The sequence below is a fragment of the Heliangelus exortis genome, chromosome 3 (assembly GCF_036169615.1).
Source record: "Heliangelus exortis chromosome 3, bHelExo1.hap1, whole genome shotgun sequence".
Taxonomy (NCBI): domain Eukaryota; kingdom Metazoa; phylum Chordata; class Aves; order Apodiformes; family Trochilidae; genus Heliangelus; species Heliangelus exortis.
Window position 1 is genome coordinate 51,105,630 of NC_092424.1, and position 26,912 is coordinate 51,132,541.

The window sequence follows — 26,912 nt, forward strand, 5'->3', positions numbered from 1 at the left end:
AAAACCCGTGGGAGGTGCAGGGCAGAGCGGCCGGGTGAGTGGCGCAGCCCCGGGGCCGGAGCCCCCCGAGGGAGCTGGCGGGCGGGGGTTCGTCCCGACACGGTCCCGGAGAGGGGCAGAAACGCTGAGTCAGCGCGGAGGTGCAGCCGCCAGGGACCGGGGGCCGAGCGGCGCCCCCAGCCCGACAGCACCAGCACTGCCCCGGCGGGGAGCGGCCCCCGGTCGGCGAGGAGGCAGCAGGCAGGGCGCTGCCCCCCTTGGCCGCTTCTTATCAGCCCGATTTGATGCTGCAAGGCGTGTCCGGGGCTCTGCTCATGTGATGGACCAAGAGGCAGACGGGCGGGGGGACTAGGGGAGGAGGTGATTTTCCTCGCTGGCTCTCGCTCACTCTTTTTTTTTTTTTTTCCGCTCTCGTTTTTGGTTTCGGCTTTTTTTTTTTTTTTTGCTTTTTTTTTGCTTTTTTTTTTTTTTTTTTGGCTCTTTTTTTTCCCCTCTCCCTCCTCTCGCTCCCTAAAGGAGTTCGCGGAGAGCCGGGCTTCTTCATTCCCGGCTGCGCCGCCGCCCTCCGCCCACCACCGGCTCCCACCCGCGGGGCAGCGCCATGGGCGCCGGCAGCTCCACCGAGCCGCCCGCCCCGCAGGACGGGGCCGGGCCCCCTCGTACCCCCCCAGAGCTGCTGCCGGCAGAGGAAGCGGCGGCGCCACAGCCACCGGAGCCCGCCAAGGTAAGGCAAGAGGCGGCGGGAAGCCGGGGCGGGAGGGGGAAGACGCGGGGCGGCGGCTCCCGCCGCAACCCCGGCCCGGGGAAACTTTCCCGCCGCAGCGGCGGGCACCTGCCGCGACTGCCGAACACCCCTCCGGGCCGGGCGCGGAGCCGGGGTGCGGCAGCAGTCGCCATGGGGCCGGGACTCTGCTAGGACCAGCGCCGCAGTCATAAAACTCCCGCCGGCGGCGGCAGCGGTGGGGGGGGGGGGGGGGGCGAGGGGCTAGGGCAGCCGCGGGGGCGCCGCCGCTTTTGTGTGCGACCGTGGGGAGGGAAGGGGGGGTGGAAGGGCCGCACCCACCGCGGCGGGGTCTGCGCCAAGAAATCTCCTGATTGCGGTCCTGCAGTCGGCTCGCAGCCCTGCTCAGGGCTCCCGCGGCTCTCCGCAGCCCACCCTCCCCCTCTCCATCCTCTCCCCTCCTGAGGATGCAGGTGGGAGGCGCCGCGGGGCGCGGCCGGCCCGCCGCTTTTGCAGTTCCTTCATCTGGGCGCCAGCCTCATCGTGCTCCCCGGGGCCGTCCCATCCTGAGTGGCAGCACCCCCTCCCCAACCGCAGGGTCACCCGTGCCGAAGCCCCCCGGCCGCGGGTGGGGAATGGTGCCGCGGGGTGGGCGGTAAGCGGTGGCTTTGGTGGCCCCCGGTGTCACACCGCATCGCGGGTGGAGAGAGGGGAGCGACTGGCTAACTCTCAGCCAGGGGGGAGTAGAGGAGCTCTAGGTATGTGTTATTTTTAATAAAGACGTTGAAGAATTGAAAGAAATTCTTGTAAAACATGTCTGGTGTTTAAAAATAGATTATGAATGAACCCATTTATCCCTCTGGGATAGGCGCGTTTGGGGGATTCTGGGACTGAAATGGAGGTTATGTGCATCTGCGTGTTTACATAGCGTTGCTTGGGGGTTAGGCGTGAGTTTGTTAGGAGAGGAATAATGCTACATTATACCGTGGTGCCCTTCTTTAAGCTCTTCAGAGTTTGGGTCTTAAAGTGCAGGGCTACTCAGAAGTCTCAAAAGTTGGTGTGTGGGTGTGTAGGATCTTGAGAACTGGTTATGACTTTGTTTCTTTGACCTTGTGGTTCAGATTTAACTTTCAAGTTGAATTTCCCATAGTTCCTGGCTGCCACTAGGCTTCCTTGTGCATGTTTTGACAGATTTGAAAACCACATTGTGAATGAACTTTTAAATTCAGGGAGATTTTTTTTCTTTTTAACCAAATAAGTGTTAGGGATTGATGTTTGTTAAGAAAACGGTTAGCGGTTGTGGCAGGCAGTTTCAGAATTCAGGTGCCGAAATTTAGGCAACAAATGAATTTACACAGGGCAAGCATTTGGCTGCTGTGATTGTTTAACAAGGAAGGTGATGTGACTTTAAGAAGGGACTTAGCATTCATGGCCATATTTATCTGGTAATTGGAAACAAGACCCCTTCCCCAAGATAACACCATCGATGCTGTTCTTAAATACAGATCATTCTTCATACTGATACCCTGTTTTATGTCTTCCACTCCTTCAGAAAATGTTTTCAAATAGGTTTTATCGTATTGTTTAAATAGAACTGTTTAAAGGTGGGAAAGTTATTTTTTGCATTTTACTGCTGTTCTTCTAAAACAACCATTTTTGCCTTTCATTACGTTAAATAAAAATAAATTAAAAATAAGCTAAAAATAACTTTTAATTAAGTTTAATTATATTTCTTATGTACTTCATTTATTCTGTTCTTACTACAGTAGTTTTGGGCAGATCTGTGACACAATTTTTCATCATTATTCCTTTGAGCCTTTTGAATTTGAAAATTACCAGATCCTGTAATGTCCCTGCAGAAATTTGTCAAAGAACGAATCTGTTTACAGGAGATAAAATGGGGACATTTGGAAGGATAGTCTTTTTTTCTTGCGCTTTCCAAATTGAAGCACTTATTACAACCCCCAAATCTTAGTGGAATCCAACTTCAGTAAGCCTTGGCAAGTCAATCACAAATAAATTGTCTAGGCAGCTAAGTCTAGTATAGGTTATAAAATCTTACAGAAGTTGTGCTTTTTTCTCAATTGAAATTCCTCAATATTTAATCAAAATTTTTTCATGATGCAGCGGTACCATATTTTGTATGAGATGAAAACCTATTTGCCTTTGCTTCTTAAAAAGGACCAAGTATATAGTCCTTAAGTTGTTTTGTTATTTGCAAGTGGCTCTATGGCCAGATACGAGCTTTTGAGTTGTCCTAGTTACAGGGAGGGGGGAGTGTATGGTGCTGTGTTTCTCAGTTACAAAGCCCGGGAGGTGTGAGAAACCTTTGTAAAGTGCTTTGCTAAGGTGCAAGAGACACATCGGAGCCCTTGGGTGCCGTCTCACAAGCACTGCAGGTTGAATGTTGGTTCAAGGGACTTAATACCTCAGCTGCTCACCCCATCCTTTCACAAGTTGCTGCTGAATTACTTGTAAAGCATCTCCAGAGTTTCCAGCCCAGCATGCTACTGGCACTTGAAACTGGTAGGTTTTTTTTACTGTAACAGATGAGGCTTAAATTCTGGCAGTAGAGGAGCTGCACTGTATTTTGCATAGCCACCCCACTGCGGGAAGTCACCTCTGCAGAGGAGTGTGACAGATCCTGGTGGTACTAATGCATTTGCATACTTGAAGTGAATTAATTTGATTTGTGAATCAATACCCAAATTCCTGTTGAAATCAAGGGACAGGGTGCAGTCCCACTGAAGGCTGATCTGGTGGAGTTATCTCCTTGCTGTTGGAGCAGCAGTGCTCTTTCCCTCTCCTTTTTTTTCCTGCCCAGTTCCTCTTCCCTGTCTTGCCCCAGATGAAGCAGTCCAGCCTTGTACTATGTATGATCCTCACTTTGCCTTTCCCTAAGCCAGTTAAACTCTCTAACTCTTTAGAAACCAGCTAACTGGTTTTTTGCTGGACCATTTCCTCAATGTATTAGTGAATTCCTTCCTGTAACACCCAGGTAAGACCCAGAACCAAGACAAGGCAAGAGGGGAAATTAAAAAAACCTCTCCCTGCCAGTGTCAGTGAGCTGGTAGACCCTGTCTGCTTGCAAACCCTCCCTGTCAGGCTGCCCTGAGTAGCACAGAAGGCTGAAGCTTGGCCTGAGAAGGACGCAACAGATTTCGGAAATAATAGTACTAAAAGTCAGGACAGGATTGTTAGTCTCACAGAGAACAGGCAAGCCAAAAGTTTGAGATGTCTGGGGGCCCGTGTCCTGTGGTCCTGCCTCACCCCAGGGCACCTGCAGCTTCCCCTCTGCTGCTTCCAGCTCTTGGCAAGCTCATTTCAGGAGCTAAAACCATAGGAAGCTCTTCAGCTTCTTTGGCAAGGTCATTCTCTGCTGATTTTTCAAGATGTGTTGGCTTCTGGAACTTGGACAGCAGAAGCTGCAGATGCAGGGGATCAGGTAGGACTTCGTGACCAGGATTGGGCAGGCAACTGGGTGACACCTCTCTTGGTGGCAGCACATGGCTTGGTTCAGGCATCTCCATCTTGTGAGCTCCCTCTCTCTTCACAGCAGTGACGCAGCTCTTGCCCGACTTCCCGATTGGAATGCTAAGCATCAGATGGAGAACAGGAAAAGACGCCAGCACCCTGCTCCCCGCAGTGGTGCCCTCTGAGGTCCCACGGGGCAGAAAGCAACTACACGCCACGTGGGTCATGCAAGGAAAGCTGTGTCATCCTACCAACATCTCAGCTGAAGCAATTGCGCTCAAAATCCTCCCCCCCTCCGCTTTTATTTTATTAAGAAGCTGAAGTTCCTGGTTTTAATACAGGTTTCCCTCTGCGGCCCTGCTGAGGGAGCAGAGCTGTGTTGGAGTAGCTACCTGAGATGGCATATGGAGTAACACTTAAAGAGAGAATCTGGAAAAATACTGGCATGCTAATAAGCTATTATTGCAGCAAAATCTTAAGTTTGGCAGAGATAATCTTCTGCAGCAATCAATGACTTTAAATGTTGTGTGGTGAATTCCTGGCTTGCTCGTATGCAAGGGCCCATACTCAAGAGCAGTGAATCATTCAAGTGGTGTTTTCGAGATAGTTCCCATTGCTGAGTAGTAACTTGATTAAGCTACCTGTGTTGTAGTGAGAGCAAGTGTCTGCTAGACAGTAAATATTTGGAACTGTCTCTTCTAAAGAGGTTACCAGCTGAGATGTCAGAGTGTCTTATTGTCTGAGTGCCTGACAAATAACAGCTGGGACATACTTCTGTTTAAACAACTGCGTTCTGGGGAGCGAGCTGAGTCAGCCTGAAAGTACAACGTTAGTGATGGTACAACAAAGCTTAATCAAGTGCCACAGGAAAGTCCCTAACTGCGTCTCTAAGAGCCTCAGTTAACCACTCGAGTTTGAAGCACTTGGTGTGAATGATGAGGATGCAGGGTTCTGATTCACTTTAAATACTTTTCTTCTAGCTGGGAAGGAAGAGTGATGTAGTTTGGTGGTCAGGTTTGAAGGCCAGCCTGTGCTTGTAGGGTGGCTGGGGAGAAAGGAGAAAATCGAGTAAAATGCACAATGGAAATTGGTGTTACGGATGCACTGGAAGTGTGAAACAACCCCCTAATCTTATAGGAGATAAAGAGGGAGGTGATAGAGGCAGTGTCCAGGCACTTTGAGAGCCAAGGCAATTAGCTTGTGTTTGATGTGAGAGAGGCTAAAGAGATGCAAAGAGGAGTGTCTTTGAAAGAGGTCTTTGAAGGGCCTTCTGGTGGGAAGTGCAAGCCATGGTTGTGGTTACTGAAATGACAGTAACTTGCCTTGTGCTCAGTCCTTTTTCTAACTGATCGTTAGCGTCTGGATGGGTTGTACTGATGTGAATATGTAGGGTGAGGAGCTGACCCAGGACTGCTGTGCAGGAAGAGCTGAAAGATGCAAGACCTGGGAAGGGGCTCAGTTTGGATCAGGCTTAAGGTGTGGATCAGAATCACAAGGTGAGAGTAATGTTTCCTTCACAGCATGCAAACAGAGATCCCAGAGATGATTTGGGAGCAAAACTGTAGGTTTTGTTACAGTCATGTGGATTTTGAGGGTAGTCATCCATAAGGACATGTCCTAATGGAGTAAGGCTGAGAGGGCAGAAGAGGATAGATCTAGAGGAGTAACAAAATGTGAGGAGAATGCTCTTGGCTTTGTCTGCAAGAGATGTTAACCAAAAATAAGGTACTGAAATTAAGTATCCTGTCACATACTTACAGAGTAAGGGCCGTATGTTTTCTCCACCTGGAATTTGCAGTCTCTCACAAACCTCTACTGCCTTAGCTAAAGCAAAACAAGACACTGCTGTGAACAAAGACTTGGAATGACCTAAATTCAGGGGTTTTTTCCAGATGTTGGAAGATCTTTTTAATGAAACAGTATGTGTCAAGAGCAGACCCCCTGGGCTGACCAACAGTGCTGCAGACTTTCCCAAAGTTTCAAAACCAAACTTCAGGAAAAATATTAGAGACCATTATGTTAGTTTGCTCAGTTGTTCAGACAGCTGGATCTGGCTATTTTAGTAATCTAATGTAGAATCAGCGTACCGGGATTAACAGAATGAGGCAAAATTAACTCTGGTGTGTTTGGGCCTGGTGTGAGGAATCCCTGGAATGATTTGGGTCTGGTACAAGGAATGTTGGGAATGGTGTGTTTGCTAGTGGGGGGAAGAAGCTGGGTGCTGCTCATCCCTCCAGAATAGTGTGTGAATGAAACACTCACTAGCATACAGTGAGAGGCCAGAGACCTGCTGTTCCTCCATATCTCTTTCTTTATACATTTTTAATTTTGTATGCATTTAGTGGGATCCAACAGCTGGACCTAATGCTGTATGCAAATTAGAGCAGAAGCTGCTCTTGGTTGGAGTGACATGGGCAGCATGCCCTATGTGTTTGAGGCTCAGTAGCTCTGTCTGTCTGCCCTTTGCTTCTACCTTTGTGATAAATATGAGGAAAATCTTTAAAAAATATGTGTGTGAAATGTAGGAGTGGGATGACAGAAGCCGAAGTGTTGCTTCACTGATGGGCCTTTTTTTGGGGAATGAAGAAGCTAAAGGATTGTTGAACTGGATAACCAGTTCTCTTGCATTTCTTCTGCATTTCTAAGATGACACATTCATAAATTAATTAATAATTAAAGGAGAGCGATGAATGTGTGTCACAGAAACCTGGTAAGTGTTGATAAGCCTGTCAACTGCAATGTCTCATTACCTGTAGACAAATACACAGAGCTGAATAATGAGGTTCCTAATAACATTAATTTTGTCTTTAAGGTTTTCACCCGTCTCTCTAAACTTTGACTTTGTATTTGTCTAAGATTTACTACTGTTCTCAATGGAATTAAGGACACAGCTCACCAAATTAAACATAATTGGGCTAAACTGTGGTTTAGATCCCTTCAGAGAAATAAAACAGTTAAAGTGAGGGAAAACTGAAATTAGTTTCTTTTGAGGACTAATGCAGTGGGAAAGACTGCACTGACCATCATCAAGAGCCTGATCAAGTGTCTGACAACAGAAAACGTCCTTTTTAACTAATGAAGCTGTTGTGTCTCCCTTTGCATTACAAATGCTCTGAAGCTGCATAGCTTCTTCTCTTTTGCGTTAATTTTAATTTGCAAAGAAATACTATTTTTTTATTAGTTTTTGACTACAAGAGCATGTAGTGATAGGATGAAGGGGAACAGCTGCAAACTAAAAGATGGTACATTTAGATTGGGTGCTAGGAGAAATTATTTCCTGTAAGGGTGGTGAGACACTGTGAAGTTGTGGCTGCTCTCTCCCTGGAAGTGCTCAAGGCCAGACTGGATGGGACTTGGAGTAATCTGCTCTAGTGGGAGGTGTCCCTGCCCATGCAGAGGAGGAGGAGGTGGAACTAGATGATCTTCAAGGTCCCTTTGAACCATTCTGTGATTCTTGTTTATATGATTATTAAATTATTTAAAGTAGAACACTTGATTTAAAAATCCACATTTGCCCTCTTATTCCAAATAATCACATCAGACTCATACCCAGGAGCCTCAGGTAAAAAGGTCCAGGGTAGGGTTATATGGCAGGTCTGGTCAGATTTGAAAACACTGAGGTTTATAATGTGTATACATTTTTACTCAGTTGAGACTGATGGGTCCTGATTTCAAAACTGAATTTATGTACAGAGTGAAGAAGGATTATAATTATACTGGCTGATCAATGGTGAAAGCTCCTTATAGTCCTACATTTAGTTATGTTTTACATTCTGTTCTTCATACTGGAAGATATCACACAGTATTTTACAGAGCCAGCAGTTTCTCTGCTAGATCCAGTGACTCCTGAAAGGGTCACGAAACTTTGAGATGAAGTATAGTCACTGTTTTCTGAATGCTTCAGAAAAAATTCAGAGCTGGAGTAATACTGCTAGCATAATTAATATTTTGTGGTAACGCTCCGGGTTCAATTGAAAAAGGAGACAAGTTGTAATGCATTGGGTGCCCTATTCCTTTGTACCCTGATTCCTTGCAGATTCTGCAGGTTCATATCAGGCATTTAGGCAAATGGTAGATTCTATGTGTCTATACATGTTTGCCTATACATATGGCTCCAGCTTTAAAATGGTTTGCTGACTGGGGGGAGGGGGGTTTGCGAAGAAAGGCAAGGAATTTTTTTAATAAAGTAAGGAGTGCTAAGATATTCAGTGCTGTTGCCTTTCTTGTGACTTCAAAGAGTTGTTGGTGCCAATTCTGAGGGTGTCATCTTGTAGTAGCCATCCATGGATTTACCTTCTTATAGCCAAGTGCCCTGAGGGCCAGTAAAGTTAAGTATGTTACTGTGTTTGCAGGAGCAGCAGTTGGCCTCCAAGAATGAAAGAGTAAAATTAATTACTAAAAATAATAATAGTTGCTCTTCAGTTCATATTGAAGAATTTTCTATGTGTGTATGTTGCTGTTCTTTAACTCGGTTAATACTGTGTGCAACTGCAGAAAAGCTTCCCAGAATTTACATGCCTTTGTTCAATGCTGTGGCATTTTTATTCCTCCTGAGTTTTCCTGTGTTTTAGATTTATGAGAAGGATGATGTGAGAAGCGGGAATGTAATCCGAGTGTTGAGCCATTCCCTATTTCTTCTATTTAATATCTGGTCTCAGCATGTGATAACTCTGAAGCCAAATTATTCCATCTGTGGTATTGGCAGTGGAGCAGAATGGGGTCCTTTTTCCGTGAGGTGGATTATGTGGCTGTGAAAGGCAGCTTTGAGGAGTGCAGCAAGGCCAGGTGGAAACAATTTGGCTTAATTAAGGGCTTCTGAACTGAAAATTGGGAACCCGAACGCACACTTTGTTGCTTGTGGAAGCAGGGGTATGGCGTGTGAAAAGGGGGCTGACTGATAAGAGGAAGGCCCTTTGCCCGGCACTTTGTGTGTTGATTTGAAATTCCATTGCAGCCGACTAATTGCTAATAAAAATAAATAAATGGCCGTTGCCACTCAGCAGCCTGTTTTAGTGGGTTTTGGAAGAGAATTGTCAGGAACGTGGCATCTTTCTGATCCCAGTTTGGTGCTTCAGGCATTTGGATGCTACATTACATGGAAGATGGACTGTATCTGGGGTTCCTTCACTTAATTAACAGAGATTCATTGGCAGTATTTTGAGAGTACAGCTGAGTAATAAGACAATGATATGTAATTAGGCTGTGCTGTTCTACTAGAGGAACCTTAAACCTGTGCTTCAGGAGCAGAGGTTTAAGAGGTTTATTCATTGAAATAGCTTTTGTTGGAAAGTAATGCAATCAGTTGGGAAGACAGTTAATTAAGTAAAAGGCAAGGAGGTATTTTTTTACTGACCACAACACATTTCATACTTTCAGAAGTATATTTTTCTTTTAAAAATATCTTTTTTTTTAATATGGCAAGCCAATACAAACTATGAAAATAATTACAATTTATCAAATGGGAAAGCTGAAAAAGATAATTTTATTTTTTAACGCATATGAGGAAATCTCAACAAAATATTTCCAATCTTACTTCACAGTGTCCCTAAGAATTGCAAAGCTTTTTCCCCTCTGTAAAAATAATCTCTGCTTAATAACTGAGGCCCCAAAATTCTAGTTTTGATCCCAGTTTCACTGAACTTCTTCATGGGATCTGTGTATATATTTTTTTCTGCTTTCTATCCTGAATAGTTAGTTCAGTTTCCTGAACAGTTCAGTTTCTTTGAAGTTTTCTTGTTTATGATGATAAGTTAAGCACATCAGCAGAGAGCGATACCAAAGGCTGTCGTGTAGGCAGGATTTATGCGTATATCAGAGAAATTGTGCCAGACATTTTGAAGAATAAAAAAATACCTTTCCATCAGCTGGATTCACATTATCCTTGACTTTTCCTTTGTGCTAGAAGCCAGTTTTTAAACCACTGTCTGTAAGACTTTCTTCTTCCACCTAATAATGCAGGAGAATAGTAAAATAAAGTCCCAGATTGTCATGTTTAGTTGTTTGCTTTGTATTTGTTTGGGGTCTTTTTTATCTCACAGAAGTACTTTAATTTATTAAAGTTAATGATTTTGAAAGCAGCATTATTTCCCAAAATGTTTGCGTCTCTGTATGCAAAATGAGAATACAGTACTCTGCGGGGGGGAGGGGGGGGGAACTGGCCTAATACTGATACTCCATTTTTGTTTTCTTTTCTTTTCTCTCTTTCTCCTTCTCTATCATCTTTCAACCAATACTTGACTATGCAGGCTTTAGATGCAAGTGCACCAGTACCTGATGTTCGTGAAGGCGGTGTGGAACATGATGTCCTACCAGGGGATGCACAGCAGCCAGGAGGTGTTACAGCACCTCAGGAGATGGATGGGCAGCAGCCAGGGGTGGCTTCACCCCTCCAAGAAGTACCCGGAGAGCAAGCAGAAACCGCTGGAACAAGTGGTATGTAAAAACCTGTGTTCAGTGGAGAGATCATGGAGGCCTGGGTGATAAATGGGATGAGAAGCTGAAATAGGGATCCAGTCAGCCATCTGTTAGTGAGCAGGTTGTTATTCGGGTGAGCTCTTGGTTGCTCAAGTGCTTCTTTTTCTAGGACAGTGTTGCTCTACACATGGGACACATTTTCTCTATAGCAGAGTTTAGATAAAAAAATAGGTTGTGGATTGGTGGTACGCATTCCTCCTTAGGAGTGGTTCTCCTTCCCTAATGCACCCTGTGGTGCCTCTGCTTGCCTGTTGCCAACCTCTCCACCATTAATTTCCATAAAGAAGCAGCTCAGTTTCCATCTCTCATGTCATGATCTTCTGCTGCATAGGCCTGGCTCTTATTTCATAGGGGAGAAATCCTTGTTATATTCATTTATTAGTGATATTAGTGCTTTTAAACTATTTTGACCTCACTGGAAGGGACAGGGTGCAGATCCATTGGCTCTACCCTGATTAAAGTTCCTTTTCCTTTTAATCAGGCTTGTGGTTAACCGCAAACTTTTGTCGCTGGGGGCACCCATGCCTACCCTGTCCTGGAAAACAGCAGAAAACAGAAATGTGCTGCTTTCTCCTGTGGGAACCGGCACCCACCTCTCCTGCTCTTGCTGAGCCCCTGTTGCCACAGCTGCCACTGGCAGCCGTGTGGTGAGGGGCCTGCTGCGGCCATCCCCCTGCACCCTGACTGACCCCTTGGGCAGAGATGGAGAGAGGGAGGGATGGTTTTTGGTCAGAGAGGTAACTAATGCTGGTGTGGGAGAGCAGGGCACAGATGGGGAAAGGGTGAGATGGGGCACCTTTTCAGTGTCAGCCCTAAAAGCAGCTTACAGCAACTGTGTAGCCCTCATAGTTTGGGTTTGAAATTAAGAACATGGAGCCATTGGAGCAAGTCCAGAGGAGGGCCACAAGGATAATCAGAGGGCTGGAGTTCCTCTTCTACTAAGAGAGACTGAGAATAGTTGGGTTTGTTCAACTTGAAGGAGAGAAAGCTCTGGAGAAAGGTTATAGAGGCCTTAGAGTACCTAAAGCTGCCTACAGGAAAGATGAGGAGGAGCTTTTTATAGGACAAAGGGTAGTGGCATTGAACAGGAAGGGAGTAGATTTAGATTAGACATAAAGAAGAAATCCTTCACTGTTAGGGTGGTGAGACACTGGCACAGGTTGTCCAGGGAAGTTGTAGATGCCCCCTCCCTGGAAGTGTTCAAGGCGAGGTTGGATGGGGCCTTGAGCATCCTGTTCTGGTGGGAGGGGTCCCTGCCCATGCAGGGGGGCTGGAACTGGGTGATCTTTGAGGTCTTTTCCAATCCAAATCATTCTGTGAATTCTAGAAAAGGCAATTCTTTGACATGCCTTCAGATTAATTGCAGATTACTTAATCCCAAAAGTTTACCATATTTTATGCTGGGCTTTTGTGCTTTCTTTTCATTGTATTGGTAGAGGCTGTTGACACTGTAAAAATGGGCTACAGCGTCTTTCATTTTTCACTCATGATGAACACTGCTTCTCTTTAAAATTTCACTGTTAAGTAAACAGGGTGGAGAGAGGGTACTTAGTAAATGGAGTAATGAAGAAAGAAAATACCTTCTGATTTGGAATACAGTCAGAAGATTTCATGTTGATATTCATCTTCTCGATAAAGTTGCAGAGGAAGCCTTTAAAAGGACATTAATTTCAAGTCAATAGTCAGAGATTATAATTCTTGTTGAATAATTTTATGTTGGATTATGGCTTCAGTTGTACAGAAATTGTATTCCTAAAATGTATAATAAAGACAAGGTGAGAAACTCCCATTAAATATGGGTAGTTTCATCTGACCAAATGTATGATGTGTTGTGGTCACAGATAGCATTAGGAATTTGTATCAGTAGATTGCCTGATTTGTCTTTGCTTACTTTGATAATCATCCCTCATATGATTGCTTGATATTGCTGTTTTAATCAGGATTTATTTTACTCTTGTTGTTGGAACAAAGCCTACATAGTAGCATCATTTACATGGAAGGCAAAACACTTCTGCAGGTTTGCTCTCAAAGGAAAAAAACACTTCGATGAAGGTGATGCAACCTGTATTTTCAGACAAAAAACCTATTTGGTCAAGTGTTGAAAAGATGGTTCTTGAAGACTATGTTTAGAAATTCACAACTATGTGCACCCCTCTGGACCTCATGTCTATGCGTCTTTAGGCAGATGAATAAAGGTGAGGAAGAAGCCTCTTTTAAATACTCCGTACAGAGAAATATGTCCACATAGATAAATAAATAATTTTAGCTCTACGCTTCTTCATGTTCCCCAGTCGTTCTTGATTTCAACTTGTTGAAAAAAAATCAGAAATAAAGTATCATGACACTGAGCACTGAAGCAAGATAGATAATTGCTTACAGCAAAGGAATGTTTGACTGAAGGATTTACTGGGTTGGTTATTTGTCTATTGTTGCCATCTCTATTTGAGTCTCATATTTGGAAGGTCATTTGAGAGATGATCCAGACTCATCAAAGTTGCCACAACTCTGTTAAATTTACTGGGAACTGTGTTGGTGCTGGCAATTGGAGCCACCAGCAGAGGTTGTGTGTGGCTGTCCCCAAGTACCTTTGTGTCATCAGAACTCTGGAAATACCCAACATAATGTGTACATTGTGACTAGAATAGGAGGTCACCTAAATCAGATACCAGTCCTTTACATTTTGTTTTACTCTGTTGCCTCTCTTTTTACTAGCACAAAGAGCTTCTGGACCTTTAGTCTACAAAAGTAATATCCAAAGGTATCCAAAGTAATGTCTTTCTGAAATTCTTGACAGCAAAGTTGGGAAAATTTATAATGTAAATAAGTTGTGAAGAATTGCAGCTCAAACAAAACAAGAACAAAGCCCCCAGCCCTTAAGTGATTGTTAATAGGAAAAAGGAGCAAATGTTTCAGTATGTAGAAACCAAAGTGTTTCATAGGTGGGCTTTTTTTGGTTTGGTTTTGCTTGGGTTTTCTGGTTTTTTTTTGAGGGCTAAACTGCTTAGGGCTTTTAACAGGCATCTCTTGAGGTTTGTTCTGGGTTCTTTGTGCAAACAGCATCAAAAAGGCATTACACAAGCGGGAGCAGAAGCGGTCTGTAGTTTATTTAGAAAGTGTCTGTTTCTTACTGCAGAGACGGCTCCTCCGCTCTCCGGAGGCCGGAGGAGGAGGAAAAAAAAAAAAAAATACACAGAAGTGACAGTTTCAGGACGGATGTCCGGCTGAGGCAGGAATGGTTGGAGCTGCCCGCTGCGTTGTGAGGGAAGGAGAAGAACCGAGCCCTGAGCCGAGCCCTGAGGTAGCGGCGCTGCCCGCGCCGGGCGGGACTCGGGGACTCCACCCCTCTGGTCGGGCCGCTCCTCCCCTTTGGGCCGGCTCCGGGCCGGGCAGGGAGGAGGAGGAGAATGAGAAGGAGGAGGAGAAGGAGGGGGTGGAACCTCAGATCTCGAGGAGGGAGTTTCTGATGATGAGTGTGCAGTGTCAGAAGGGCTCGGGACCGTAACGATGACGGGTAAGGCAGCGCGGCGTTGCTAACGTGTAAGCGTTTATTTATTTATTGTTATTTTCTCTCTGCCGATAGCGCTTGCCTTTCTGTCTGTCTGTCTGTCTGTCTGTCTGTCTTTGCCCGTCTCTGTGTCCGTCTGTCTCCCAGTGTCTGACGCCTGGGGAGTCGATGCTGCAGGAGCGCGGTGTCTTCTTGCTGGAGCGCTCCTTCACCTTCCCAAAGTATTGCTGCACTTGCTTTGGGTTTCCTGAGGCTGCATGAGGAGTTAAAAGCTCTGGCTTAAATATTTATATCTCCCGGAGAGCTGCTTCCCAGCGGAGGTTGCTGAAATTTTTGTTTCTTGTAACCTCAGTCGGACGTTCGGTGCGGTACTTGTAATACGAGGCTTTTCTAAATTCGAAGATACTGACTGGTTTTTCTTCTGCAGTACCAGACTATGGCATAGGTATCTGAAACTGAGGAGCAGAAAGAAAAGGTAGTGACCATATTGGTGATGCTGATTTACATGAATCAAGAAATAATGCAGTAAAATATTTTAAGAGCTAAGTGTGGTGCAATTGAAGAAAATGTACAAATGGGCACTGTTTCTAAGTTGTAAGAATATTTGCATGAGTGATGTGAAGCTGTTGCTCCATCACTGTTTAATTTTAAAGAAGTATAATCCAGAGATTAACACTGTGGCACGGTGTGTGTGCACATGTGTGTGTGGCAGTGGGATTCCAGTCTGTGAAGGTATAAACTTGATGCTTTGTGCACTGAACTTCATGCATAGCTATTAAATAAAGTAATTTATGAGCAACTGAAGTGTAAGGGCTAACACCATAAACTAACTGGGCTTTCTTCAAAGTATTTGGAGGAGCAAAGAATTAAAAAGAAAAAGCATGATCTTGCACTGCTGGATTTGCACAAACTTGTGTCCTTCTCTGGGAAACAAAGTGGTGCTATGATATTTAGAAAAAAAAAATTTCCTAAAGATAACTAATTTGCATTGGAATTTTTCTCAGAGATTATATATGCCTATAGCAATCTAGGAAATCTTTTTATTTCATTGTACTAATTGCTTATATTTTACTTACTAGAGCTAGTGAATGAACTCAACAAATAGTGGAGTTTTATTCATGCAAAATGCTTTAGTGTTACAATGCTTATAGACAACAAAGCCTGGAGAAGTCCCTCGCTGTTTGCAGCTGACCCTGGGGGAGACTGTACGTGATTTGAATCAGTTAGTAGGGGAGGAGATAGCCTACTGCTCTTTACAATAGGGTTTTCATTAAACTTGATGCTTAATGAGCTTATCACATGCTGAGTCTTTTTCCTCAAGGGTTCTCTATTTTTTTAATTTCCTTTTATTGTTAGTAATTAAAGGTTAAACTGTTTTTCAAAAGCAGTCTCTTTATAGGCTTGCACAATTTGATCGTTTGAGGTTTTCCTTATTTAATCTCGTGAAAAGTTGGATTTTTCACTGCATCTGTTTTGCACTGCTTCTCTAGTATGTTTTTCAAGAACTGTGTCCAGCTCAGTACAAGTTACCATTTCTTTCAAGGGACAGAGGTGTACCTTTTCTTATTGGTATGCAGGAGTGTCTTAAACTGTTGTGTGTCTCATTCATGCTACATCTCCTTTGTGTGGTGAGTTGGTCTGTGAAGCTTATGTTACTCTTTATGTAGTCATTATGAAAAAAAAAAAAAAATCAATCTGCTTATTCATTGTATATTTTCATTAATCATTAGGGGTTCTGAAAAATGTCCCAACATTTGCTGACTTTTATTGCTTATCCCGTTCCTATACCTAGTGGAGATTTCTCCCCTTTTTCCCCCCTTCTCCCCCTCCCAGTGCCCCACTGCCAGTGTTGCATCTGTCTTATGCTCAGTGAATACATTTTATTTTAAAAAGCGGAACGTGAGACATGAACAGCACGGGTAACCATGAAATTTCATAAATATTTGTAGCATGCTGGTATGGTTCCCAAGCAGAACAGCTGGACTGGTTTGAGGGCAGTTTATTATTGTGAGTTCATTTAAAGAAGAATCTCTAACTACAGCAACTATATATCGAAGCCATGGCTAATGACCCCTCTGGATTAAAACCAAAACTATTTTTTAGAGGACCTTTACTGTTTGGGTTTTTAAAATTTGTTTTTAGTACTGTTTCTTGAGACATTGAAAAATAAGTAGATAAATAATCTTTAAATCTTGAATGAATGAAGTATGTAACTTGCTGGAATTTAAGAAGTTGGTGTCTAGGTTCAAGCAGACAAGTACAGCTAAAGAAGAATCCTCTTAGAATAACAGTCTGTGAGGAATGTTATACCATCACAGTGGAAATGATTGTGCTTTCTTTTAAGTTGCTTTCCTTTGAGGTTATGTATGATGTCCTTTTCTGGGAATGTTGCTTTTGCTTTCTTGAGCAGTCCTAAGCCATGAAAAATTACAGCTATTTTGCAGCCTTTTCCTTTTTTCCCCGTTTTTAAAAATGGACTCAAAAGTATGTGATATTTTAAAAATTTACTCTTCAGTTGCTACCCAAGTACCAGGGAACTCAAGACTGAACTTGGTGATATTTGTTTCTAAAGCTTTGAAAGAACAATGTAGTTAGAAGGTCAGGAATTGTGTGTATGCACTGTATATTTAGTATGCAAAAAGCTCTCTAAGTCATCCCTCGTTAATTAATTATTCTGAAAGAACTCCCTTCCCACAATTAACACGGCAAGTCAGCCTTTAGAAATGATGAATAGCACGGGGAAGGAAGTAGTATGTTTTACATGAAGGAATTATTTATACACTGAAGTGGGTACAAATACTATGAATAGTAGAGAAAGGAAGGAAGAACTTGTGAAATATATTGTCAAGCAGTGGTGTCACAGACTTTAAACCTTATAGGAAAAAAAAATTATTAGAAGATTGTTGAATATATTTCTGTGTTATTTTGTTACTGCAAAGTAGGTGGTGTGTTTAATTTATTAGACCAAACCTTGTGAAAATTTTGGTTTAAAGTATTTAAAATAATGAGCATTTGTAGTGTAATGTGCACTTCTTAGTCTCTGCAATGAAAACCTAAAGGGACAACCTGCTGTTTTTTTTAATTGCTAAAGTATTTGATTTCACTAATAATTCCATCTACTTCACTACAAATAGATCTGTTCTGGACAGGTTTTCATAGATGGTGTGATTTCAAACTCTGTTATGTTTTTTAATTACTGCTCTGCCATCCTTATCAATTTTTACCCATTCTTGATTTTGTCTTTAAGTGCTTCTAATAATAATTAGAAGAATTGGGCAGTTAAGGGAAAACTGCATTTAACAAATAAAAGCTTGATAGATCATGAGCAATGGTTCAATTTTTTTTTTTTTTTAATTGCCTTCTCTTTTTCAGTGTCATGTGAGTTTTAGAACAGTAGGTGTTTTTTTGTGGTTTTTTTTTTTAATTTGTATTCAAAACAAACCTGAATACAATGATTGTAAAGTACCCCTTCAGCCTTACGGCTTCAGCAGTACTGAGTATTCTTTGTGTATGTGACCAAAAGCATGATTTGGCCCTACTTAGATAAGTAAATACTTAATCATTGAATACTTAAATACTTAAACATTGAATAAATGAAAACAGCACAAAGCCCTCTGGAGCCTTTTGGTGGCCAGTGTAGTCTGCAGAGCGGGTGCAGGGTGTGTGTGACATCCATCTGAGAGATTGAGAATGTAGGGAATTCATGGAAAAAATCCAGTGCCGTGCTGCAAATCCTTAGGGGGAAAAGTCAACCAGCTCCAGATGTTGACACGGTTGACTTTGAGCACATGAAGTGCTGTGGATTTAACTCTTGCAGTTGGAGTGCTTTTTCTAACACTCCAGCAACTACCAGGGGAGAGACATTTTCACTTTTAGAGACAGATAAGATGGTGGGAGCAGTGAAGTTGTGCTGCCAACAGTGTCTGTCAGCCTATGATCAGACAACTGTTATTTATTAATTTATTTTTTTAATTGGATGGGACAAGAATTAATTTTGAAAATATTAATTGTCCAATGTCTGATCAGTATATTTCTGATAAAATAGAAATTATTTTTTTTAGGTAGACTTAAGCTACCTATGAAATTGTGAAATCAACCACTTTCATTCCCTAAGACTGTAATTCTTTCATAATAAAACAAAACACTTGAGGTTATTAAAGCAAAAGCAGCACCTTGATTCAATTACAAATGTTTGAAAACTTAACTGGTATGTAAGTAGTTAAAATAGAATTTCAGCATTAGTTCTTAGCCACAGTGGGTTCAAATAGCAAAGTGGATCAATTTTATGATATCGCCCTTGATTTTTATCTCTTCCTCTGCATATATTTTTATTGTATTGTTTTCCTTGACTAGCATGTGGCTGGTGAAGTGCAGCCCTGCTCAGGACAGATCTAAAGACATTGTAGTCATAGCAGTCTTTTACTAGATTTTTTTTTTTCCTCTGTAGGCATTCTGATGAGGCTTTCCTGTGTTTCTTAAAGATGTGTTCAAATTCTAGTAATTCTTTCACAAAGTGCTACTTGTCTTGCCAAAATACCTGTGGTAGTGACATTCTACACTACTCTAAACAACAATAGCTTGCGTAAATAACTTCCAGAGCTTTCACCGTGGAGTACTCACAATAAGCTTTGTGTTCAGAAGTGTACTAACAATGTTTGTGCATCCAGAATGTAATTTATAACAATGTCATTAATGAGTTCAACTGCTAAATATCAAGTTCAGCGTGCACAGCTCGCTTCTTGGGTCTTCTGTTTCTTTCATGCTCCACTGGACATAAAGATGCTCTTTAGGTTATACTGTGTGGAAGTACAACTTGGATATGTATTGCACTGCAGGCTTGTCTCTCAGCAGTGGCAGCCTTCTGGCAGCATGCAGGCAGATTCCTCAAATGACATCTCTTTCCTCATATGCTGAGGAAGGGCATCCGAAATTCAGTTTAAAAGACACTTGCAGTGGTATAAATGGCAAAGATGCGGGCAAAGTAGGGGCTGGGAGCAACAGCAGCAGATCACTCAACAGCTGATATCCAACTCTGTGTTACACTGGGGATGAAATGCCTTCTGGACAGGTTAAATGTTTTTTTCTTGTGGAATTGAAGGGTTTGTGCTGGGACCAAGTGTTCAAGTATGCCCACTGTGTGCTGTGAGGGAGTGACGAAAGTGTGATTATGTGTAGCATAGTTGCAGCTTTTCAAAGTGGTAATTAAAGTGAGTTTTCCAGCAGTCAGCATTTTCGTGAGTTTTTTCTTTACAGTTCATTCAGTGAAGTGTTGCAAGATAGTGTGTTTGCTGGATTCATAAGGAAGATCTCATTACTGATAGCCTTATTTGAAAGCTTATCACTGTGCTCTAAATTGTGTCGTCTATTTTTGTGATTGCATTGCCATCCTAACGCATTTCCATACCTACTGATTTTACAAGAGCATTTTCAGACACTAAGTCTTTGTTTTAGGGTGTTGCAAACACATTGGTTTGGAACTAAAATAAGATAAAATCTTGAATGCTTATTGTGACTATGAAGAGATGCCTCTACACACTAGTCTTGCATCTTATCTCTCACTGTCAAAATAGAATACATCACTTGTTCATGTTCTGTATCATTCCCCTCTTACAGTAATCCTGTTTACTTGTGGACCTGTGAAACTCCTCTTCAACCCTAAATTTGTGCTCTGGGAATGAAAAAAAAAAAAAAAAGGAGCCTCAGATGCAAGTTTTTTTTGTTTGTTTGTTTGTTTTAAATATCAGGTTTTTAAAAATGATAAGCATGCATCCCCAAGGTCTGTTTGCAGGAGGAATGGAACTGCTCACCAGTTGCCCACAATGAGTCACAAGTGTCTTGACCTCCTCTCTGCTCCTACTGCCTTCCTACTTCTGGTCTTTCTCACCTAGACCCAGCATTCCCTGCTGGCTCTCAGCCTCATTTTTTGCTCTGCCTTTGTCTAAGTCATGTTTCATGAACAAATATTTATTTAACATTAAATGATCAGTGTTTAATTTTTTTAGCTGATGATTTCATGAACAGATATGAAAGTGGTTCATTGGCTTTATTGTTGTGTAGTGTCAGCATACAACTACGTAATGTTTGACTTGTAAGAGTCAAAAAATATTAATAAAATAAGCACAGTTTGTCTTTGGTAACCATCTTAAAATTAAAAGAGAGTTCAAGTGTTACTGCTTCTAGCTGTACTTACAACCTCATTTTGCTTCACCGTCTGAAGTGTTCTTGCAGAGAGTTACTTTTTGCTCTGTGTTTTGGTGTTCGCAAGAGGTGTGTTACCAACGGAGTAATAACCCTGGGTTCTTCAGAAAAATGCCCATTTCCTTTTACAGTACTCCTTCACAAATTACTTGGTTTAAACATCTTTGTTTTAAAATGTTTAGGAGGTAGGGTGTTATCGGAGGTCAGACTTTTAAGTGAATTAGGAGTTGAAAGGAAATAATTTTAAGCTGTTAGACAAAGGGAAAAATAGAAAAGCTTCGCTTATGTCATCTGAGAAACAACAATCAGTAGGCTGCTGGTAGTGAATATAAACAAAATTTGCCCTCTGGAAGCCCATATACTTGTAGATTTAGTTTTGCTTGCTATTTAGGTGTGTTTCAGCCTTACCTAGAGTGCATTGTCTGTGTGCTTATGAAGATGCTGTTCTTCTCAAAGGGAACTCAGGCAAGCAGCTTTGAGGAAGTACCTAGGCTGGAAGCGACCTCTGGAGAACAGGTCTTCCAGCCCCTGCATGAAGCTGGGCCTACTGCAGTGTTAGATCTGACTTAAAAGATGGATCAAATAAAAACTAAAGAACTTTGGGGAATTCGGTGATGCATGTCCTTTTGAAATCTATGTCCTCTGTGCCTCTAGGCATCAAAGTAGTACACATGTACAACTTCAAAAAAAAGAGACCATGCCTTCTTCCAAGTTGTTGCTGTTTAACATTGATTATTATTTTATAAATTTCTTTGTCATCTTCCCATTTGAACAAGTTTGCTCAGACAAAAAAGCATGCACATTCCTGCCCTTGCACCTTAACCAAGCTTTTGTTGGGCAAAATCAAGGGTCAAGACTGATATTAAACTAAAATGCTGGCAGTATCCAAGCCCAGGAATCTTTTGGTGCCTTGATCATGCTGTGGATTTTATCTTCACGTGTTGTCATGTTCATCATCAGGCATGTCCATCACAGAGTTATTGCTGTTATTAAAACTCTCATTATAAGCAGAAGCAGTTATTACCTGCTAATTTTGTGTTTAAATGAGAGAAGTTAAAGGCCTAGTGTTCTTGTTCCTTTCCTACCTCTTCCCTACAAAGTTTCTTGTTTGTGGCATGGGGAGCTTGCATTTTTGTGCCCTAAACTCGATGTGTAAGTGGCTTCTTAACTGCTGTATTCCAGGAGGTTTAATATATATATGCCAGTCTGTGAACTTGGGCAGCTCATGGCCAGGGGCAGCAATAATACTTACATTGTCCCAGCAAGACTGAGAGGGTGCTCTTACCACTGTCCTGAAGGTAAAACTCAAATGCTGAGAGAGACTTGTCAGCAGTGGAGGGTAGAATTTTACCTGCCTGCACAGTAGCAATTTCATTAATTTCAAGGAATGTGGTATTGCTGCAGGTGAGGTTTCTGTCTGGCCATAGTGGTGGTGTGATGTATGGGAGCATTCCAAGATTCATGATCTTTAAAACAAGTAAGCTGTAATGTAACTGTTTTGGGGGTTTTCAGAAAAATAGGAAATTTCCCATGGGTGTTTTCACATCTTGCTATGGGACAGATCTGTAAAACAAGCTTCTCTTGTCATCATTTTAGTCAACACACTTTTTTAGTTAGCTTTTTCTTTTCTCTCAGGTCTCTATGTAGAAAGGATACTGAGCTTTGCTTCAAGAATAATTACATATATTGTTCTGTATATTATTTAAGTAATGATAGGATATAACTAATTTTTTCCAACAAAAACACAAACAAAACAAAAACAAACAAACACAAAAAAAAACCAACCAAAACCCCACACCCTGCCTCCCCTCCCAACACAACAAAACCAAAGAAAACAGGTAAGAGAATGAGAGAATACAGGCTCGAGAGGTGCATTTGCAAATAAACTTTGGGAAGACCTGTACAATGATATGAGGAAGGAAAGGACTCATAGCAATCTTGGAACAAAAAATAGTCATTAAACAAACTAATAGCACATAGACAAGACATACAGAGAATAGAACATGTCTGTCTAGGAAAGTTTGATAAAAATGAAAAAAAAGGATATTTTTATTTCAGGGTTTAACAGAATATTAAATTTAGAAGAGAACTAATTTTTTTTTTTTTTTTTTTTTTTAAACAGTTGGACAGACAGAACATTCCAGTGTAACTTTGAAGGAAGACACTGGAACTATGGAGACAAGTCCATCTGACTCAAACCCCAGGGACAGTGTGGATGCTGAAAAAGAGGATGCTCATACAATTAAACAATTGCCCTCTTCGGAAGAAGGTGCAGAAGACCTTGACCATGCATCTGAGCCACAGTCTTATGATCTGGGTTTTAAAAAGGTTTTTAAATTTGTTGGATTCAGATTCACAGTAAAGAAGGAAAAGACAGGAAAATCGGAACCAGTTCAACTGCTTACTGTAAAAAAAGAAACACAAGTCCTTGAAGGAGCTGATGATCAAAAAGAAGTCAGCTCAGAAGAAACAGCAGTGCCTGAGGATGCACACTCCGCAGAAGACAACACCAAAGAAACACCAAAAAATGAAAAAATGGAAGACGAATCTCCTAAAACCCAAGAAGCCAATGAGATTTCTTCACAGTCGTCTGCCTTAACCACTGAGACTGCATCACCATTAAGAAAATTTTTTACTCAGGGATGGACTGGTTTTAGAAAAAAGAAGAGCTTTAGAAAGCCTAAAGAAGATGAAATACAGTCTCCTATAAAAGAAGAGGAGGAAGAAAAAGAGGGGGCAACATTAACAACTGAAAACAGTGAAAAGGAGGAGAAATCTGAGTTTGAGAAGCAAGGTGAAGAGGAGAATGTGACAGCAGTAACTGTTGAAATGCATGAGAAGGAACAAACTGAAGGAGAAAAGCAGGAGTCAAAAAGGACAGTGACAGCCATAGGAGTCAAAACATGTGAGAAGGAAGAGCTAGTCAAGTTTGATGAGCAGGGACAAAAAGAGGATGTAGCAGCAGCAGGTGTTAAAGAAAGTGTGAAGGAGAAAAAAACTGAAGATGGTGATCAAGAAAGGAAAATGGTGGAAGTCTCAGAAGGTGTTGGTGAAAAGGAAGAAAAAACGGAAGGAGAGAAAGAAAGTGAAGTTACAGAGAAAACCCTAAAAGTAAGGTCTGGGGTACCTGTTATCACTGACAGTGTGAATGGAGAATTGAAAACATCCTCAGAAGTCCTACATGTGGGAGAAAAACCAGAGTCAGCTGGAGTCAAGTGTGAAATACAGGACAAAACTGAAATATCCTCTGAAGAGAAACTTGAAGCCGGATCGTTGGCAATTGAAATTTCTAGTGAACAGCTTAAAAAACCTGAAGGAAGAGAAGGAAATAAATCTGCTCCACTGGGGAAAGAAACATTTGATGAGAAAACGGAGGAAGCAGAATTGAAAATTTCACCTGCATCAGAAGAAATTGCTGGCAAGTTAGACATAGAAGGAGAAGCTCAAGATAGAGCCACAGAGAAGAAAGAAAGCAAAGAATATGACACAAAACTGACACCTGCTGCTCCTGGATTGAATTCCTTTTCTACTTCTGAACATTCAGTTGTCACACAGGATGATCAGCAGTCAATCAAACCCGCTGATGATGGTCTACAGGGAAAAACTGGCATAATTATGACTGATCCTGTCAGACCAGATGAAATAACAACAGAAGAAGCTCCTGATGAAGCAGCTGGAAAGAGGCCTACAGAAGGTATCACAAATGAAGCTGAAGTGCTGTCTTCTCAAGAAAAAACTAAACTTCAAGGCAGTCCTTTAAAGAAACTCTTTACAAGTACTGGATTAAAAAAACTGTCTGGAAAGAAGCATAAAGGCAAAAGAGAAGAACCTAGGGTAGGGGAGCAGGGGGAACCAATTCAGCACTTATCAGATTCCCCAGATAGCCCAGAGGAACAAAAGGGAGAGAGTTCTGCTTCTTCTCCTGAGGAGATGAATGAAATTCCTTCTTTGGAAAAACCTGTAGATGGAGTACAGGTCACTGAAAATGAAGATGCTGCTATTTCAGATGTGGAGCGAAAAAGAGAAAGTGTCACACCCTGGGCATCATTTAAAAAGATGGTAACTCCCAAGAAACGTGTCAGAAGATCTTCTGAAAGTGATAAAGAAGAAGAAATTGATAAGACAAAAAGTGCTGCAGTAACTGCAACTGAAAATGCTGCTGATGAAAATCAGGGAGAAGTAAAAGAAAATGAGGTGGAGCAGAAACCAGAGAAAGCCACAGAAGAGCCCAAAAGAAAGGTTGACACCTCTGTTTCCTGGGAAGCTTTTATATGTGTAGGTTCTTCAAAGAAAAGAGCCAGGAAATCATCATCATCTGATGAAGAAACTGAACATAAGCCTGGTCAAGAAAGGCAAAAAGTAGATGAATCTGGACACAGCAAAGAAGCAACAGCAGATGCAATTGTAACTAGCTCTCAGGAGAGTGATCAAGGACAAGGCAATTCTTCCCCAGAACAAGCTGGAAGCCCATCTGAAGGTGAAGGAATTTCAACATGGGAGTCATTTAAAAGGCTAGTCACTCCGAGAAGGAAATCCAAAACCAGAATGGAAGAGAGAACTGAAGACTCTGTGGTGGGATCTAGCCTGGAGCATTCAACATCTGACGGTGAGCCTGGAAAAGATGAATCATGGGTTCCATTTAGAAAACTGATGCCTGGGCGTAGGAAGAAGAAGTCAGATGGGAAGCCCGAACCAGCTCATCTTAAACAAGCACGAGAAGACATGGCAGAAACAACTGAAGAAGACTCAGATATTCCAGCTGTTGTTCCTTTATCTGAATACGAAGCAGCAGAGCAGGAGAAAATTGAAGCGCAACAAGCGAAAACTGCTGAAGTGATGATAGAGCAAACCTCAGAGCAAGAGGAAGCAGAAAAATTAGAGGAGACCCTAAGAATTGAGCAAGCACATGAAGGGCTGGTACATGCAGTTACTGTTACTGTTGTGGAAGGGGAAAGGGCGATTACTAGTATTGAAGAAAGGTCACCATCTTGGATATCTGCTGCTATAACAGAGTGCATTGAGCAGGCAAAAGAAGAGGAAGAAACAGATAAAACGTTTGAATCAGATGTTACTGTGGAAGAAGGAGTGGTAAGTGGTAAGACAGTACCAGACACGAGAAAGGATGTAAGTGATGACACCACAGCAAGTGAGCTAGAGCTGACCTCAGAAGCAGTGACAGCTCTGGAGGAGACAGCAGGAGCATCCTGTGCTGAAGAAACAATGGAAGTGTCCCTTGCTGAGGAGACAACTGAGATGGTTTCTGCTGTTTCACAGCTGTTAGAAACCCCAGATACTACAGAGGAAGTTACACCCGTACAAGAAGTAGAGGCCACTGAACAAAATTTGAAAGAATTAGACAGACAGACACAAAAAATTCTTCAAGAAGTTGCTGAAAGAGTAAAGTCGGCAGATATAGCCCAGCTGGTTAGTGAAAGAACCACTTTGGAAACTGTAATTACAACAGCACAAGGAATTGAGTCAGAAGTAAAGGAAGATGCTAAAGATGGAGAAGCTGTAAGTCAGGAAGCTGTTTTGCGTGAACAGTCCTTGAAAAAAGAAGAATATGATGCAGATGACCTCCAGGCCCTGGGAAGTGCAGGGAGTGTTCAGGGCCAAACTGGAGTTGAAGAGAGTGTTCTACAGGAACGTTCAGAGACAAGTGACATATCTGCTGCAATAAAAGAAAGCGCAGAAGGATGTGAAAATGTGGATGTCTTAAGAGATGAAAGTCAGTGGCAGGCATATGAAGAACCAGTTATAGAAGACCGTGGAGAAATATCTGGAGCTCTGAGGACAGTAGAGGAGCCTTCATCACCAGACAGAGACTTTCACATTATCAAAGCAGTCACTTCCAAGGAAGAGCTGTTTGCAAAGCAGGAACCTTCAGAACAAGAAAAACTGCCTGTAAAAGATTTGACACTAGATGAGACAAGAGATGAATGTATTCCAGAAGTGCAGACTGCAGTAAGTATCACATACAACACAAAGGTTCATCTGTCAAAGAGAAAATCAACAAGTGTTAGGTTTTATACTTAATTTAGAACCAGGTTGTGGCAATATTACTGTCAAGGACCTTCTTTGTGCAGCCTGAGGCATCTGAAGTTTTGTTTCCTGTGAGACAGACACCAATGTTCAGAAGCAGCAGCCACTGAGGCCTGTATGCAGAGGGAGGGGGATGCAATTCCTAGAGAAAAAAGGTGGGAGATGGTGTGTGTAGATCATCTCAGAAGGTGCTGAAACAATTGCTATAAGGGATTCTGCATAGTGCAGTGTGACTGGAGGTACTATGTGAAAAAACGTGATAGATGTGATCCATATGGTACTGCAGGTAGCAGATGGTGTCTTCATTTGTAGGCAGAGATACAATTGTAGCTGAAGTACTTCTGCAAAGGGGGGAAGGAAATTACACCACTGTCAGCAGCTTTAAATCTGCAGGAATTATTGTGGGTGATATGCTCCTACCTTTTTACCTACTTCCTCACCATCTTCCTGACTTAGTTTTTGTTTCAAGTACTGTCTGTTGTCTCTTGCTTTTGGCTG

At 42.2% G+C, this 26,912-nt stretch overlaps 1 protein-coding gene across 3 annotated transcripts in view; it reads left to right on the forward strand.

The window, feature by feature from the left end:
• Positions 1 to 302: 302 nt before the first annotated feature.
• Positions 303 to 26,912, forward strand: part of AKAP12 (A-kinase anchoring protein 12) — a 32,007-nt gene continuing 5,397 nt past the window's right edge. Inside the window, exons 1-3 of one of the 3 annotated variants that reach the window (XM_071740562.1) lie at positions 303 to 724; positions 10,441 to 10,627; positions 22,495 to 26,336. In XM_071740562.1, coding sequence (XP_071596663.1) covers positions 602 to 724; positions 10,441 to 10,627; positions 22,495 to 26,336 — 4,152 coding nt within the window. In that variant the 5' untranslated portion in view covers positions 303 to 601. Of the gene's footprint in view, positions 725 to 10,440; positions 10,628 to 14,081; positions 14,207 to 22,494; positions 26,337 to 26,912 lie in introns of those variants that run through there. The other 2 variants (XM_071740564.1, XM_071740565.1) reach the window with 2 other exon arrangements.